The sequence below is a fragment of the Salvia splendens genome, chromosome 19, assembly GCF_004379255.2.
Source record: "Salvia splendens isolate huo1 chromosome 19, SspV2, whole genome shotgun sequence".
NCBI lineage: Eukaryota > Viridiplantae > Streptophyta > Magnoliopsida > Lamiales > Lamiaceae > Salvia > Salvia splendens.
In genome coordinates, this window is record NC_056050.1 from 5922392 (window position 1) to 5937989 (window position 15598).

Sequence of the window (15598 nt, forward strand, 5' to 3'; positions counted from 1 at the left end):
TTGTATGTTTAGCAATATCAAGTTTTTTTCCAACATGATCTGAAGAAACAGAAACTAAAACGAAAAAGGTCCTAAAAAGGATATTTATTCATCACAACAACATTGCAACACTGGCTCAAGACAACACACACTTGTTCCATCAATCAAGAAAAAGACACAAATACGTCTCACTTATTTCACACTACCTTCCCATCCCCGGCTTCACTGCTAGCGCTGTTTATGTATAAGATAGGATGTGACACATTTTATAACAGAAGAACTAAAATACCGGTGGATGGAGCTCAAGCACCTTCTTCCAAGATGGCCTGCTGCTAATATCATCCCACCATCTGCTCACATTCTTCCTGTCCCTTATCAAGTACCCTTTTTTGAGAGTGGTCACCAAGTAGTTACTGAAGGGGATGTGGCTGAGGTCCGCCAGGCTAAAGGTGTCGCTCGCCAAGTATTTGCTCACTGACAGCCTCTTTTCATACACATCTAAAGTCTTTGCAAGTTTCTCCTCGTCTTCTTGGATGCGTTTTGGATCAGATGCTACGCCAGTTTTCGGGTTAATCAAGAGTTGATATACGAGGTCATAGAGCGGTGGCTGGAAGTTGTGCGCCTCGACATCTAGCCACTGCTCTATTAGGCCTCTCTCTTCTATTGTTTTACCTAATAGCTCACTACCTTGAGACCTATATTTCTCTGCATAGTACCTGATGATAGCCCTTGATTCTGCACACAACTTTAGTATCATTGCCCTTTAAATTGATTCAATTTAGCCAAGAACTACACATGATCAATAAGAATCAATACTCAAGGTCAAGACTTCAGATTAAATTAATTTCTAATTTCAAAATCCCCTCAAAATAAATTCTAGTTTCTAAAATTAGGATAACATCAATATGAATTCTAGTTTATATACACACACACATATGTGAAGTAGAAGAGCGCAATCAAATGAGTGGAAAATGAGTTTTACCATATAATATGTAGTCTCCGTCCTCAATAACAGGAAGAACTCCAAAAGGCTGCAAGATTTAAAATTTAAAAAAATTAAGTTATCCAAAATTCCATCTAATTACAGAAGAGAGAGAGAGAGAGAGAGAGAGAGAGAGAGAAACCTGCAGCTTGAGATACTGAGGAGACAAGTGCTCCCCTTTTAAGAGGTCAACGTCGACAGTCTCGTAATCGATCTCTTTCTCGATCAAACAAAGGATTACTCTCTTCGGACAAGCGTAGTCTGGTCCGTACACCTTCACCACCATTTTTGCTCCCTTTCTTTTTTTTTTTTGCTCTTTTTGCGGTGAATACAATAGAGACAGTCGATGGGATTTTATAGAGGTTTCACTCAAGGATTTAATTAATAAATTAAAAGGAAAAAAATGTTTTATACAAGAAAAAATAAGAGAAAATTGAATTAAAAAGTTTGTTGCTACAAAAGAAAATTTTAAAAAAAATTCTGAGTGTCTGTTTCAATCATCTGTCTAATCTCAAAAATCTGATCAAATATATCGAGCTCCAATATCCTTTATCATTTCTTTCACAAAATTTACAAAGATTTTAATAAAATACAGTAGTCAGAGCATTTTATCCAGTGGGACGTCCTAAAATCCGCCCTATGCACCATCACGTCAGCATTTTATCCTCTTACCCTTCTACCTGCAGTGGGGCGCCCTATAAGCCGCCCTAAAGACCGTCCTATAGGTTTTACTATTGTTTTGTCAATTAATTTAATATTTTCAAATATGTCAATGCAAAATAATTAAAAAATACCACGATTAATTAAAAACGGCAAATCCTACATTGATTAAAAAAAAGTTTTACACGAGTTAGAAATGAAAAAAAAAGTTGACTACTCTACAAAAGTCCCAACTTACGGCGCAGCTCATCGATCATCCCCTAGAGGTATTCGGCTTTAGCCGGGTCCTGACATTGCATGAGGACGTTGTGCGTGTCCAACAACGTCTTCCGGTTGGCGGCCGCAGCCAACTCCGCTTAGGCAAGTGCCACCGGGGTCGGGGTCGGGGTTGGGGTAGGGATCGGCGATGGGGGCGGCCGTGGCTTGCGAGGAGGATGTCGCCTTCGCCTTCCCCTTGTTCTTCGCAGCCTTGACGCCAATGGGACGTCGGGAAGACACCGGTGTGCCGGAACTCTCCTCCTCCTCGTACATCGCCCGGTTGAGGTTCACCGGATATGCGCCGCTTTCGCTGCTTGTGTAAGCACCGGCTTCGATGGTCCTCGTCCTCTTTGGCGCAGCCGATGCCAGAATCCCGCCCTGGAACTTCTGCTTGTCCTTCAAGAGCGCCCAGATGTTGAAATGCTTGAAGTCGTCGTACATTGACTGGTACGACAACAGCGCTCTATCGCGCACATCGCTCAAGCTCTCGCCGCTTCCCTGCTCCCTCGAGCACTTCTCGTACTCCGCCGAGAACAGGCTGACTTGCTTCTTCATCTGATCCCAGTGCTTGCGGAGCTGCTCCCTTTGGCGCTTGTACGCGCTCGGCGGCTCCGCCTCATTGTAGCGCTCGACGATGAACTCCCAGTACGCAAGCTGCTTTTGGTTGTTCGCGAATACCAGGTCCTCCAACATATCCACCCAACATCTCGCCAAGACGAGGGTTTCATCCGGTTGGTAGTTCGTCCTCCCGGGGGCGTACTCTTCATTCGTTTCCGAAGGTGGCAACTTGTACGCCCGGTGCCGGTTCCGCTTCTTTTTGGCGGCGGCGGGGCGAGTTGGAGACGGTTCCATGTCAGACAGACCGTACGAATCCGTACTGAATTCGGATCGTACTGCGTGTTGGAGTCGAACGGGCGATATTCGTCAGGTTGTGTACCCGGCCAACGTGCACCACCCCCAAACATCGGACTATTCGGACTTTGGTATTCACCGGAATCCATTTTATAGTGTAATTTGAGAGTGGAAAAGTAAATGGAAAGGTTACAGATGAAGGTGGGGTACGAGGGTATTTATATAAATAAATTTTTCGAATTTAAAAAAAAAAACAAAAACGTGTCGTCCACAGTGGACGGACGATGGCGCAGACGATGTCCTATCGTCCGCGTATCTAGGGCGCGGACGATGCATAGGGCATCGTCCGCGCACCACAGTGGCGAACGATGGCGCGCACGAGGCATCGACCGGCCTTTCGTTCGCCCAACTGTGGGTGCTCTTAGTAATTTGTGAATGAAATAAAGATTTCACATTAGTGTATTTATTTTCATGTCATTTCATTGCAAGATGCGTTGCAGTATAATTTTGATACCAAAGAACACATCATTTGACGATGTCGAATGGAGTTTTCCTATTTAAAGATAATTGTCATAATTGTTGTATTGTGCTAGTTGTAATTGCTCACCACCACGTAACAAATTGGACCATTCCGATTTAATTGTCATAGTTGACTATTCCTATCTAAGGAAATTGTCAAAATTGTGGTGATGTTTGTAATTGTTCACCAGACAATTAGCAGAGAGCAAAAAAACAAATTTCCCTCTTAGTTCACGGAGTCAATATAAGTTAGCCAAAGATAATTATTTCTCGTATTGTTTATTTTAAAGTTATATTAAAAATACATTAGTTTCATTGGTGGATAACATGGATTTTAATGCAAATTTTGTAAAGTATGAGAGAAATATAGATAAAATGAGTAAAAAAAGAGAAAATATGGTTAAAGTGGAAAAGAGAAAGAGAAAATGTTAATAAAATAGAAGAGAGAGAAAATAAAAGTACGATAAATATAAACTGGGAGTAAATGGAAATATGAAAAAATATATAGTAATTAATTTTAATATAAGGGTGAATATAAAAATATAAGACTGTTTTATTTTTTGAAGGGGAAGTTTGCAAATAGGACAAAGCCCAAAAACAAATCAATTAATTTTGAACAAGAAAGAGAAGCCCAACTATGGTCTGTGATCCGTGTACATCAAACCACATGTTGTAAAGATGCAGGCAACTGAATTTGTTTCCAAAACAATTCTTCCTCTCAACTTTAATTTCAAACACAATTGAAATCCAATTGCAAATTTCAATTCTCCATTTTTACTTCCAATCCGAATTTTTCGAATTTACGTAACAATCATGTCCTGCTCGGACCAATATTCGAAGAATTGAAGTCTAATTTCAATTCCTAAACCCCAATTAAAAAATTTGATTATAAACTAAATTCACATTTCAATAAGATGCAAAATGAATTACAAATCATTGTTAAGAATTTCTACCATTAATTAATACTCCCTTAGTTAGCCATTAATCGTTCCAATTTGTCATTTTCGTCCGTCCGTAAATAACTACCCCATTTTTCTTTTTACTATTTTTAGTACGGATCCAATATTCCACTAATTTTATTTCGCTCGCAATTTATTAAAACTACTATATAAAAGTATGATTCGACGTCTAATAACTTTTTTCACTCACTTTGTATTACATTTCTTAAAACCCGAACCAAGTCAAAATGGGAATCTTATTGGCAGACGAAGGGAGTAATATGCAACGAAAATTACTTACAAGAAATAGATCTAGATGCATAATTAATGCACCTTGATCATTTAAATACATAAGTTAGAGAACTTACATATTAGGTATTACAGGGCTCACTTTGTCCCATAAAAATAATGACTTTTTCTTTTCTGTGTGTCCCATAAAAATAGCTCATTATGGAAAGTTCTCCCCAACTCATTATTCATATACATCAATTTATTTACAACTTATATCACTACAGCCCACCATTAAATACTAATAATAATGTCGGTCTCATTATCCACTAAAATTATTTTAACTATCATTCTCATCTTCTTTCTTACTTTACTAATTATGCATTAATTTCTGTTTTATCCCAAATGTCCTTATTTTTATGGGAGGGAGGAAGGGAGTAGTAGTTTATTTTCCACAATCAACAGAATCCTGCAGTTGTGAATTCTCGATAAATACATGCATTGCCAATTCGATGAAAGAATAAATATACGATTAAACATACATATTATTTTGTCTCGCGAAAGAATAGTTATACATTCTAAACTCATGATTTTATTATAGAAAAATGAAAAGATATTTTGAAGGTCGTGTCATTATGGACTCGAACCCTTAACACATGATTAACCATTCTAACAACTAGGTCTACTCACACACACAACTGATGATTTATTTCTCCACAATAAAGAGATATACTCCCCCATCTCCAAACAATTGTCTCATTTTTTTCATTTTAGTTTGTCCAACAAAATTGATTCACTTCCCTTCTTGTGAGTTTTGTCTCTTATGGGTTGGAATCAATATCGTCCTTGATCAAATATATCCCTAAATTTACCACGAAAAGACGAATTGCAATAAATTATAGTGCTAACACACTGTGGCATATAAGTTGGTATTTAATCTCAAATATCCAGCTCAGAACAAATTAAAGAGAAAGTTGATTTAGGCATGACTTGATTGAGTTGGGTACTGTAAGTAGTAAGCAATAATATAATGACAAAACAAACTAGATATATATACTTGTAATATCATTATTAGATGATGAGATCGCATGCATATAGAAATAAATATACTGTACAAATTTTAGAAGAAAAGAAGAGTTATGGGGGAAAGAGATTCCTCCAAAATTGATTACAATTTGAAGAGAGAGAGAGAGAAAGAGGAATATTATGTATTTATGGGTCATCTGTTGCCATTAATGGCCATGGTCCTCTTTCTTTTGGGGTTCGCTACTCTCTTATTTTAAATGCACTCACTACATCACATTTACATTTACATTTCTCTTCTTTATATACCCATTCTCATTCTCTTCTTCTTCTTCTTCTTCCTAGCTAGGGTTTTGCGGCGAGAAAATGTTGAAACAATCACGCTGATGTTGGCTCGGTTCACTCAGACAAACTCCTACAGCTGAAGTCTGATTGAGCCGTGCCAATATCTTTGTGTTGGTTTCATGTATACACTAACACAATATTCTTTATGAGCTTTGCCTTAATTTTAGCTAATATTATGGATTATTATTGAGTGTTTTTCATGTTTTGCTGTAAATCCATATGCTATAATTAATTTGATTTATGTGATGGATTAGATTAATCTTTTTCTTATTCGTATTATACAATACAAGTCGTATGTTGTAGAATCTCTTTGAAGCATTTCTTATTTTCAGATTTGCATATCTCGAAGTAGTTGCAACTTGCAATAAATAAGAGTTGTGGAGGTCTTATTATAATTTTAAACTAATACTCCTATAAGGTATATTTATAAATTGATCAAATGCTAAAATTTGTTAGCCTTTTTTAAGATATCATTTATGATGAGAAAATGCAGCTTGGTTAGTAAGATGTTTCACCTCATTTAGTAAAGCATCAGGTCACTTAGTGAAATTAGTATGTGAATGTATGAGTGGTCCTAACAAAATAAGTCTGGCCTGGTCCAACAGGATGACTCGGTGTTGGGTCAAGTAGGACTAGGAAGTTTAGGTCCGTTACGTTGAAATTTTGCATCGGGCAAGACTCCACAGAATTAGCGAAACCGACCTAGCCTATCCCGACCATGGGCGGACACACATGTAATTAAGGAGCCAGCACGAGCACGACTTGCGGGCTCTAATTATATCCATTAATGTCTTCTATTGCCGTCAAGATTATTGTGTGAGATGAGTGGTGTAATAGATGCAAATATATAGTTGAATTGAATTCTTGTTTGCTACTCGTTTTACAAAAAATGATATATTAGGTCAAATGTTAATTAATATTGTCAATTTTTCATGAACTTAATTATTGTGACAATGTGATAATAATAATAATCTCAGATATAATCTTCCTTTAGTTGCTGAAAGAGGGAGTAATTAAGATCTGAATCCTAGTTACTCATTTTTATAAACGAACGAATAGAATTAAATTGCAATGTTCGTTGGTATAAACATTATAACTATAACCCAAGGTGGAATTGAGAAGTACAAAGATAATATTCAAATCCAATAAAACTATGTAAAATGCAAAGGGATGTGTTACAAATTTAAATATCCTACCCCGTTAGTGAAAGGCAACTGGTGAAGTTATAGGCCTAATTGACATTCACTATTGTAGGAATAGACTTTTGAGATAGAACTTCTTGTTTGATCTATAAGATTGGTACTTCCCACTTAAAAGCCCACCGTCTCGTAATGGTGGCAAAATCAGCCTTGACTAACATGCATGGTTGTGACCAAGAAGAACGTTTGGTTGTCAACTCAATGTGGTGGCTTTGCAAAGGAACTAGTCAAGACGAACGAGGACATTAACCTTTAAGAGTGATCGATTGTTACAAACTTCAGTATTCCAAGGGATCGATTGTTATAGACTTCGGTATTTGTAAAGGATAATTGATCATGTAATTATTTACTAAAAGAGTTATATCTCGTGGTTGAATAGTGTTTTGGAATAAATTCTCTTATTTGATCCGTTGAAGAATGTCAGGATAATAAATGAAATATGTCATTTTTAATACTTCACAAATTTAAAATGCTATAAGTCATTTGAAAAATATGGGATTCTATCTTTTGATATGACGTACTTCCTCCGTTCACAAATAAATGTCTTATTTATTTTTTATTACTTTTGGTATTATACTTCACATTTTACTAACTCATCTCACTTACATTTTATTATAAAATTATTATATAAAATTAGGACCCAAACTTCATTAACTTTTTCAACCTACTTTGGATTACATTTCTTAAAACTCGCACCGAGATAAATTAGGACACTTATTTGTGGACGGAGGTAGTATTTAATTCCCTTTGCGATATTTACCTAAAGAAAATGTCAAAACCCTTTTCTTTACCTTTTTTCTTTTCTTTTCTTTTTTGGTTGGATACCAATCTTTTTACCTATAGGCAATGACACCCTATCTAGAGTTTTCTTCCGCATCTACGAAGTTCTATTTTAAAATAGAAGTGGCCTTAATCAGTTAAACTCAAAATACAGTTGATGACCCATCCTGATAACATAATAGAAATTCATAGGTTTTCATCCTAAAATTAATTGATAATAAATAGATTGATCCACGAAATTTATATAATGGTTCTAGTTTTCTCTTTATACTAATAGTATGAGATATTGTTATAATTATTTTTGTAGCGGACCCAAGTGGAGCCAACAAGGGGTTCAAGCCCTTATTAAAAATATATTTTTAACATTTTTCTTCTATAAAATTTATATTTTATCCAAATTTAGGTGTAAATAACTATGCAAAGATCATCTAAATCAACTAAAAACCAATTTTTTTATCAAAATTTCAAAAACATAACCCCGGCAATATTCCCTTTTGCCAATAAACATAATCTCTATCCATAAGCAAGAAAATAATGACTAAAAGCCTTAGTTTTTTTCCTAACAAAATACGCTTGTCATTAATTGTACAACTACACCTAAAACAAGGTCTAACGATTTCATATGAGGTAATGATTCTAGCATGAATAAACAATAAAAAAAATAAAAATTGTTAGCTCTGGCAAACCCTAAACAGAAGTATTTTGGGACAAGAAGTATTTCAGTATTTGGAGTGTTGCTTGAAAATTGACGTTTTGAAAGGCTACAGATGCTGCTAATGGAAACAACTAGAGTGTATAGGAAGGTAGGGTTAGTTGAGTGAAGTAAATACATAGCATATAGTTGTAGTTGCAGTTGCCTCTTCGATTAATATGAAGAGCACGTTACACAATAAATTACAAGAGAATCTCTGCAAGAATTGTTTGGGAGAGGAGAAGGTGGTTCGTGTGCTTTTAATGTTTTGTTTTGCCATCAGACAAAGATTCCCATCTTAATTACTCCTCACCCACTCTTCTCCTTTCCAAACTATACATTTAATTTTTTGTGGGCCATTCACTAATTATATTGCCATCTTTTTCTTCATAATAGTAAACGAGTTAATATTGTTTAGTTTCTAAGTTTTCTAATACACGTGTATTTACGTAATACTGTGAATATTGTTAGTATTAAAAGGTGCATTGCATATATCTATATGTGACAGCATTAGATTAATACCATTAATCACTAGTCCATATCGAATATTATACTACTACCATAAGAGGAATTATTTTTTACTCGATAATGTCTATACAAGTATTTAGTGGATATTTATTTATAGTACTTATTCGATGCAATATTGTCATTAATTATAATGATATCGTTATCTTCTAATATGATCATCTACGTTGAGTTTCAAAAATACCATTTTTGCACCATTCAAATCTTATATTTTAAATGTATTGATCAAATCTATAAAGATTTGATTCTTTGCTTGAACCATAAATATCCGCGATCTGTGTGCTTTAATGACCAAATTATCTATGTATTTACATTTCATATATTTGTATTGATACTCAAGAGATCATGTAATTTAAGGACCAAATTATCTATGTATTGACATTTTATATAGTATTGAGACTCAGGTGATTAAATCTGATGCGGTGATTTTCCAATCGAATGGTTTGAATTATTTACCATTCCAAAAAGAGCATTAAATCCATTATTTCAACAAAAATAAATTCAACAAGTACAAATATTAAACAAATTTTCATAGGATAAAAACAATATCTCATTAAAATAACCTTCTCAAAACATGATTAGATTGAAAATCAGTAATCATATGATTGATACTCTCTCCGTCCGCCATTAAGAATCTCAGTTTATCATTTTAATTTGTCCATCATTACAAGTCTCGGTTCATTTTTACTATAAAATGGCAGGTAGATCACACCTTCTACTAACTCATCACATTCTATTATAAAACTAATACTCGTATATAAAAATGGATTTCACATTCTACTCCTATTCTATTATAAAATTAATATATAAAAATAATTTCAAGTTCCACTATTTTATCCCACCCATTTTTTTTAATATTTTTTAAATTCATGTGGAACTTCAATGAGACAACCTAAAGAAAGATCATGTCATCATAGGTTAATTAATTCAAGAAATTAGGCATCGTCCCACTAATCTATTGGACTAAAACCCCAAATCAATAGAAAACAATAACATCACAATCTGTAAAACCGACAATCCAATTGGATAAACTCGCAAGGTGGGTCACACCCGCGATTGTTTTTGCAGAATCATGCATTAATTTAACATAAAGGTTCAATCTTGATGTGGATTACGGAATAAGAAAACAAGTATGGGTGAAGCAGACAAGCAACGGTGTGATACAAGCAAAGTTTCCAGCCTCGTTTGAATACACGTCAACACTCATTAGAAAAATGGAGACTTTTGTTTAACAACTCTTTATTAGTATTCCTTGATTCATAACTTTGTCTGATTAAACTTTATTTTTCATGCAAAGTGCCTCAGGAATCTGCATCAAATTGCATATTCCTTGGGTTTTATCTGTGGGTTTTGGAAGTGGAGCAATTTTGTTTTGAGTTTTTGGATGGGAGATAGTGAGAGCTGCAGCAGCCGGCAATCCGAGTGGTCACCGCTTCAAACCCGAAAAAGGCGGCATAAAATTGAAGTGTTTCACGAAGTTTTGTGTAGGCTTAGAGAATTGGAAATCGAAGAGGCTGCTGAACCGGGATTTGAAGATGAACTCTGGGCACATTTTAACATGTTTCCTCTTCGGTAATTTCTTTTGTTTTTTGGAGTATTAATTAATTGGGTCAATGCTTGTTCTTCTCTATTTTTCTATTGATTTTTGTTTGTATAAGAGAGTAAACTCGAGCACTTGTTTATGAATGCCCAAGAATTCAAGAATAGGGAGGAAGAGTAGTATATATTGATGCATTTGGTGTGATCAGTAATAATTAGTTTGCACCTGAAAATAGACGAGTTTGTTGTGTCATGCTTCTTGCCGTGTAATGTGATTCTCTGCCTAAAACAGATTGTAGGATGAATTCTGTGATTTATGCTTAAGTAGGCTGTGGGTAAGAATGCACTCTTTTGCCATGTGTAATTGGATTTTCATCTCCTGTAGCTATGCTTTGGATTTCAATACTGAACGGGCTGAGGATGCCCTAGTGCACAAGAAATTATTGAGCATGGCACGTGATCCTCTTACACGGCCAGCTGTTGATGTGCGCCTTGTGCAGGTATATCCTAGAATATGCCGTTATTCTGTGCAGCTGTAACTTCATTTTTGCTCGCAGGCATGTAATCTAGCTAACAACCTTTCGTACCTAGAAATATTTCATTGTGGCTTGTTCAAAGAATGTTTTGGAATTTTTTCCTGCTGTTGATATTTGATTGCAGGGCAATCACACATATCCTCTAGTTTCTAGTTGATGGCATTCACATCTTGCATAAGGGAGAAATTCTTGATAATTTTGAGTTCTCAGTCTTTACTAAAATACTATACTTACTAGAGTTTATGACATGAATCTTACTGTTTCGTAGTGTTGATGATATTTATGCTGCCGCTAGCTTTGATGCATGCTATACACCTCAGTCTTGGATAACTTCACTTGCTTTTAGTGTAATTTGATTCTACAGTTTTCCTTTCACGTAATCTGCAATCACAATGGACAACTGAATTTTAATAGTTTCTCGATGATGCAGGTTAGGCCCACCTGCGATGGAAATTCAGGCAATACTGTCCATTCAAGCTTCACCAAGGGAGGGAACGCTCTCCTGTCCGATAGGTATTAGAAGTGGGGTCTTTGCCATGTTAAAAAACATCTTAGATCTTCCATTTTCTGGCTTAGTAATATATGATAGTATAAAACTGGTATTCATGTATCCATATTTGTTTACAAATTTCAGCGTTCACTGTCCACCTGCGTTTGGCCCATCAGAAAATTTTGAACTTGCCTTTGAAGCAAATGAATCCAATGCCCAAGATGACAATAGTTCTGTGAGTAGGAAATCGTACTTATTGCGGTAATATTCTGAAAGGTTTGAGCCAGATGAACTTTCTTTTCTTTCCTGTTGGTGTCTTACTTTGCCCCTGAGTTGTTGGGCTTTCGTCTAATAGAATTAAGGTTGGTGGAATATTAATCTTTCGCTCCTTATTTTTGCAGGCCAATGCATGAAATAACAATATCAACAAAAGACAAAGCCAAGCTGCTTAGTGGGGTAATAATGCTGATTTACTTCACAGAATTAAATTGTTGAGTGCTTCCTGAGTTCTTGTGCTCTAGTACACAATCCTCAAGAGCATAAATGATAGATGAATGTATCTTTGTGGAGTTCTACTGATGCAATGTTGTTAATATTTGTTAAGCATACTATGCCATCTCATCTTTCTCAAGAAGAGGTGGAGATGAATGAATGTGCTGATAACACTCCTTAAAAACCGTGCTTGAGACTTACTTGGATATGATTATATGCCGACATAGTTCAAGTTTCCAATTCATCTTTTTTATCTGTGTATACCTGCAATACAATAGATTCTTGATATTGCATTATGCACTTGGCTATATCCTTTGATGCTTTACCAGCCTAACACAAATGCTCGCTTTTGTACTTGAATAGTTGATATATGCCTGCTCTGACTCTTTATTGTACCATTTCCTTGTATTGGAGAATGCATTTGGTTTTTCTCTTCCGTGGAGAACAGATACTTGTTTATATCTAAATACATAACGTGATTTCATAAGCTATTGTGTTTGTTTCTTTAGCTTTCTGTGCTTAAGTTTGACCATTTTCAAGTTAGTGAGTCTATATTATTAGTTCCAACTGATGTATTGATGATAAAAGAAGTCGTTGTATCTAATTTTCAGTTAACATCTCTTATGTCTGAGATTGGCTTGAACATCCAAGAAGCTCATGCTTTTTGCACGATTGACGGGTATTCACTTGATGTCTTCGTTGTTGGTGGTTGGGAAGAGGTAATTTCTGTTCTTTTTAACCGGGGATTACATAATCTATGAAGTTCGAATGTCATGGAGAAAATGTCCTAACTAAATATCGTGCACGTCCATGAAACTGCATTTTATGTAACTAGATGTTTTTCTCTACCCTTACTCTACCTACATGGTCTGCTGAGATATTGATGATAACCTCAGGGCGCTGATCGTCTCAAAGCCACACTAGTGAAAGAAATTCCATACATTGAGGTAAAAAGAGAATAACCATGTGATGTCTCAATAACATATTTTCTTGTTTATAGTGAATCCAATACTTTGATCTATTCTGCAGAAACTGTTGGTTAAACACGAGCTTGTATCCCCTGCTGTCAGCCTGGAGCAGATCGGATTTAGTATACAATCATGCCATGTGGAAATTCCTATTGATGGGAATGATGTCTGGGAAATTGATTCTGATTTGTTGGAGTTTGAGTACAAGATCGCTGCAGGGTCAAACGGAGACATGTGAGTTCTGTCACAGTAGTTTTCGATAAATTATGTAACCTGGATTGAGCCATCTGAACCAAGAAATAAATGCAGGTACAAAGGTTTGTATCGTAGTCAAGACGTGGCCATCAAATGTTTCAAGACCGACTCCCTTAATAAAGATATGCAACGGGAGTTCTCTCAGGAAGTCTACATATTGAGGTAATATTCTGTGAGAAACTTGTATTTCTACATTTTCCATTTCTTTGATTTTCAGATGTTTTTCTGTGGTTCAGGAAAGTTCGGCACAAAAACGTGGTACAGTTTATTGGTTCATGTACTAGACCTCCACTCTTGTGCATCGTTACTGGTAATATAGCTTGGTTTCTTGATGAAGTTTACTCCCTGGACTATGTTTTGACTTCATACTTAATGGGTTTTTTTAGAATTTATGTCGGGTGGAAGTGTGTACGATGCGCTGCATAAACAAACAGGTGTTCTCAAGCTTCCAGCCATGTTGAAGGTTGCGATTGACGTCTCTAGGGGAATGTGCTATTTGCATGAAAATAACATAATTCACAGGGACCTGAAGGCTGCCAACCTTTTAATGGATGAAAACGAAGTAAGAAATCATGAACGATTTATCTATTCCCAATCTGTGTTTCATCCCATTATTATAAGTTGTAAAGAAGTTTCTCCCGTGCAGGTGGTTAAGATTGCTGATTTTGGTGTTGCTCGAGTACTAGTTCAGTCGGGAGTTATGACTGCAGAAACCGGAACTTATCGCTGGATGGCACCGGAGGTATGCTTATCTTTATCCTGTCGACGTACTTTCTTCTCAGAAAGCCATAACCCATGCCAGTAACATGCATTCCTTTCCAGTGGAGCATTAGATACTATCTCTTACTCGTACTTTTTTTTGTTGATTGGAAGGTTATTGAGCACAAGCCGTATAATCACAAAGCCGACGTTTTCAGCTTTGGCGTTATGTTGTGGGAGCTTCTAACTGGAAAAGTTCCATATGCACAACTTACTCCTTTGCAGGCAGCTGTGGGTGTCGTCCAGAAGGTATGCGTCCATTTAAAAAATCGAACTCTTCAATCCCGTTATCAATTATTCAGCGGTTTAAAGCTTGCTTGTGTTTAGATTGATCCCAGTTACTTAGCTGCATAAACACTTGTAAAAGTGAAAAAAGAATAACCAATCAATGACAGCAAACTTTTTTTTTCAATGTTGAATGTTATCAAGTATAATCATCTCAACCTTTGTTCGTCACAAACTACAGGGTCTAAGGCCAACAATACCGAGGCACACTGATCCGTTGGTGGTGGAATTGCTCGAACGGTGTTGGCAGCAAGATCCATCTTTAAGGCCTGAATTTTCTGAAATTACTGAGATCTTGCAAAGCATTAGCAAAAAGGTAGTTCTATCACCCTTTACCCTCTTCTGAGAGCTTGATTTCGATGTGTGCTAAACATGTTATTGTATACAGATCTTCGAAGAAGAGAGAGCTGCCAAAAAGAGAAATCTGGGAGAGCCATGATGTTTTTCTGTATGTACAGCTACATCCAGTCAACTAATCTTATTCGGACAAAACTCACGGTGGAGAGTAGGGCTGGATGGCGAAGAAAACTATAGCTGATTCGACTATCGTTACTGCGACCCTGAACGGGAAACGCGAAACAAAGGTCCAAGCTAACAAAGACCAACCTTTGAGGTATATCTAACAAAAGTATGGTTCACAAAACTGCTTCTTTAGAGACAACACAACTCGTATAGTTTTCGAGAACCAAGGATCGAGGGTCCAATGCGTCTTTTATCGTAAAACGATAATATAATTACCAGTGAATGTTTAATATCATTCCACATTTCCCTACTCACTCACCATTTCTTTTAGATATTGGAGCAGTTGAAGATTTGATTTTTTTTTCCTAAATATGCAGACGAGATTTTTCATTTTAGTTCGTATTAGAGTATTTATGAAAGCTATATATTTCCAACTTTATTTTTTTCTATTTTTTTCTTACTTTAGCGTATAGTAGTTATTACAGGCTTAAGCATGTAATAAAACTTTTATTAATAATTTTCTTTTATAAAATTTTTATATTTATCTAAATTTAACACAAATTATTATATATAGCCCCTAATAATAATCTAAATTGGATAAAAATATACTATTAAAAATATTTTAGAAAATATAGTTTTTATTGATACTCTATTCGTCCTACGATATGAGTCATATGTAGTTATGGCACGGATTTTAAGAAATGTAAAGAAAAGTGAGTTGAATAAATTAGTAGAATATGAGTCTCACTTATATATATTAATTTTATAAGAAAATGTTAGTGTAATAAGACGATGAAATATGTGGCCTACTTAACATTTATGGTAAAAGTGAA

The 15598-nt window shown here is 35.7% G+C and overlaps 2 protein-coding genes across 2 annotated transcripts; one reads left to right on the forward strand and one right to left on the reverse strand.

Annotated features, from left to right (window-relative positions):
• Window positions 1-55: 55 nt before the first annotated feature.
• On the reverse strand, window positions 56-1298 carry LOC121779685 (glutathione S-transferase F9-like). The gene is made up of 3 exons (XM_042177059.1): window positions 1104-1298; window positions 962-1010; window positions 56-714 (listed from the first exon to the last, which is right to left on the reverse strand). The coding sequence occupies exons 1-3, from the start codon at window positions 1245-1247 to the stop codon at window positions 260-262; spliced, it is 648 nt and encodes a 215-aa protein (XP_042032993.1). The 5' UTR covers window positions 1248-1298; the 3' UTR covers window positions 56-259.
• An 8673-nt stretch (window positions 1299-9971) lies between these two features.
• LOC121779597 (serine/threonine-protein kinase STY46-like) lies at window positions 9972-15135 on the forward strand. The gene is made up of 15 exons (XM_042176938.1): window positions 9972-10551; window positions 10904-11018; window positions 11485-11567; window positions 11689-11805; window positions 11946-12000; window positions 12648-12755; window positions 12933-12983; window positions 13066-13238; window positions 13314-13421; window positions 13496-13569; window positions 13646-13821; window positions 13906-14001; window positions 14133-14267; window positions 14485-14619; window positions 14692-15135. The coding sequence occupies exons 1-15, from the start codon at window positions 10364-10366 to the stop codon at window positions 14740-14742; spliced, it is 1665 nt and encodes a 554-aa protein (XP_042032872.1). The 5' UTR covers window positions 9972-10363; the 3' UTR covers window positions 14743-15135.
• Window positions 15136-15598: the final 463 nt, after the last annotated feature.

Excerpts from the sequence above, each read along its gene's own strand:
- LOC121779597 (XM_042176938.1), top strand. The coding sequence starts at position 10,364 with ATGGGAGATAGTGAGAGCTGCAGCAGCCGGCAATCCGAGTGGTCACCG. Across the intron at positions 11,019-11,484 it reads TTGATGTGCGCCTTGTGCAG|GTTAGGCCCACCTGCGATGG; the intron begins GTATATCCTAGA and ends TCGATGATGCAG. Across the intron at positions 14,620-14,691 it reads TGCAAAGCATTAGCAAAAAG|ATCTTCGAAGAAGAGAGAGC; the intron begins GTAGTTCTATCA and ends TATTGTATACAG.
- LOC121779685 (XM_042177059.1), bottom strand. The coding sequence starts at position 1,247 with ATGGTGGTGAAGGTGTACGGACCAGACTACGCTTGTCCGAAGAGAGTA. Across the intron at positions 1,011-1,103 it reads CTCAGTATCTCAAGCTGCAG|CCTTTTGGAGTTCTTCCTGT; the intron begins GTTTCTCTCTCT and ends TAAATCTTGCAG. Across the intron at positions 715-961 it reads CGGAGACTACATATTATATG|AATCAAGGGCTATCATCAGG; the intron begins GTAAAACTCATT and ends AGTTGTGTGCAG.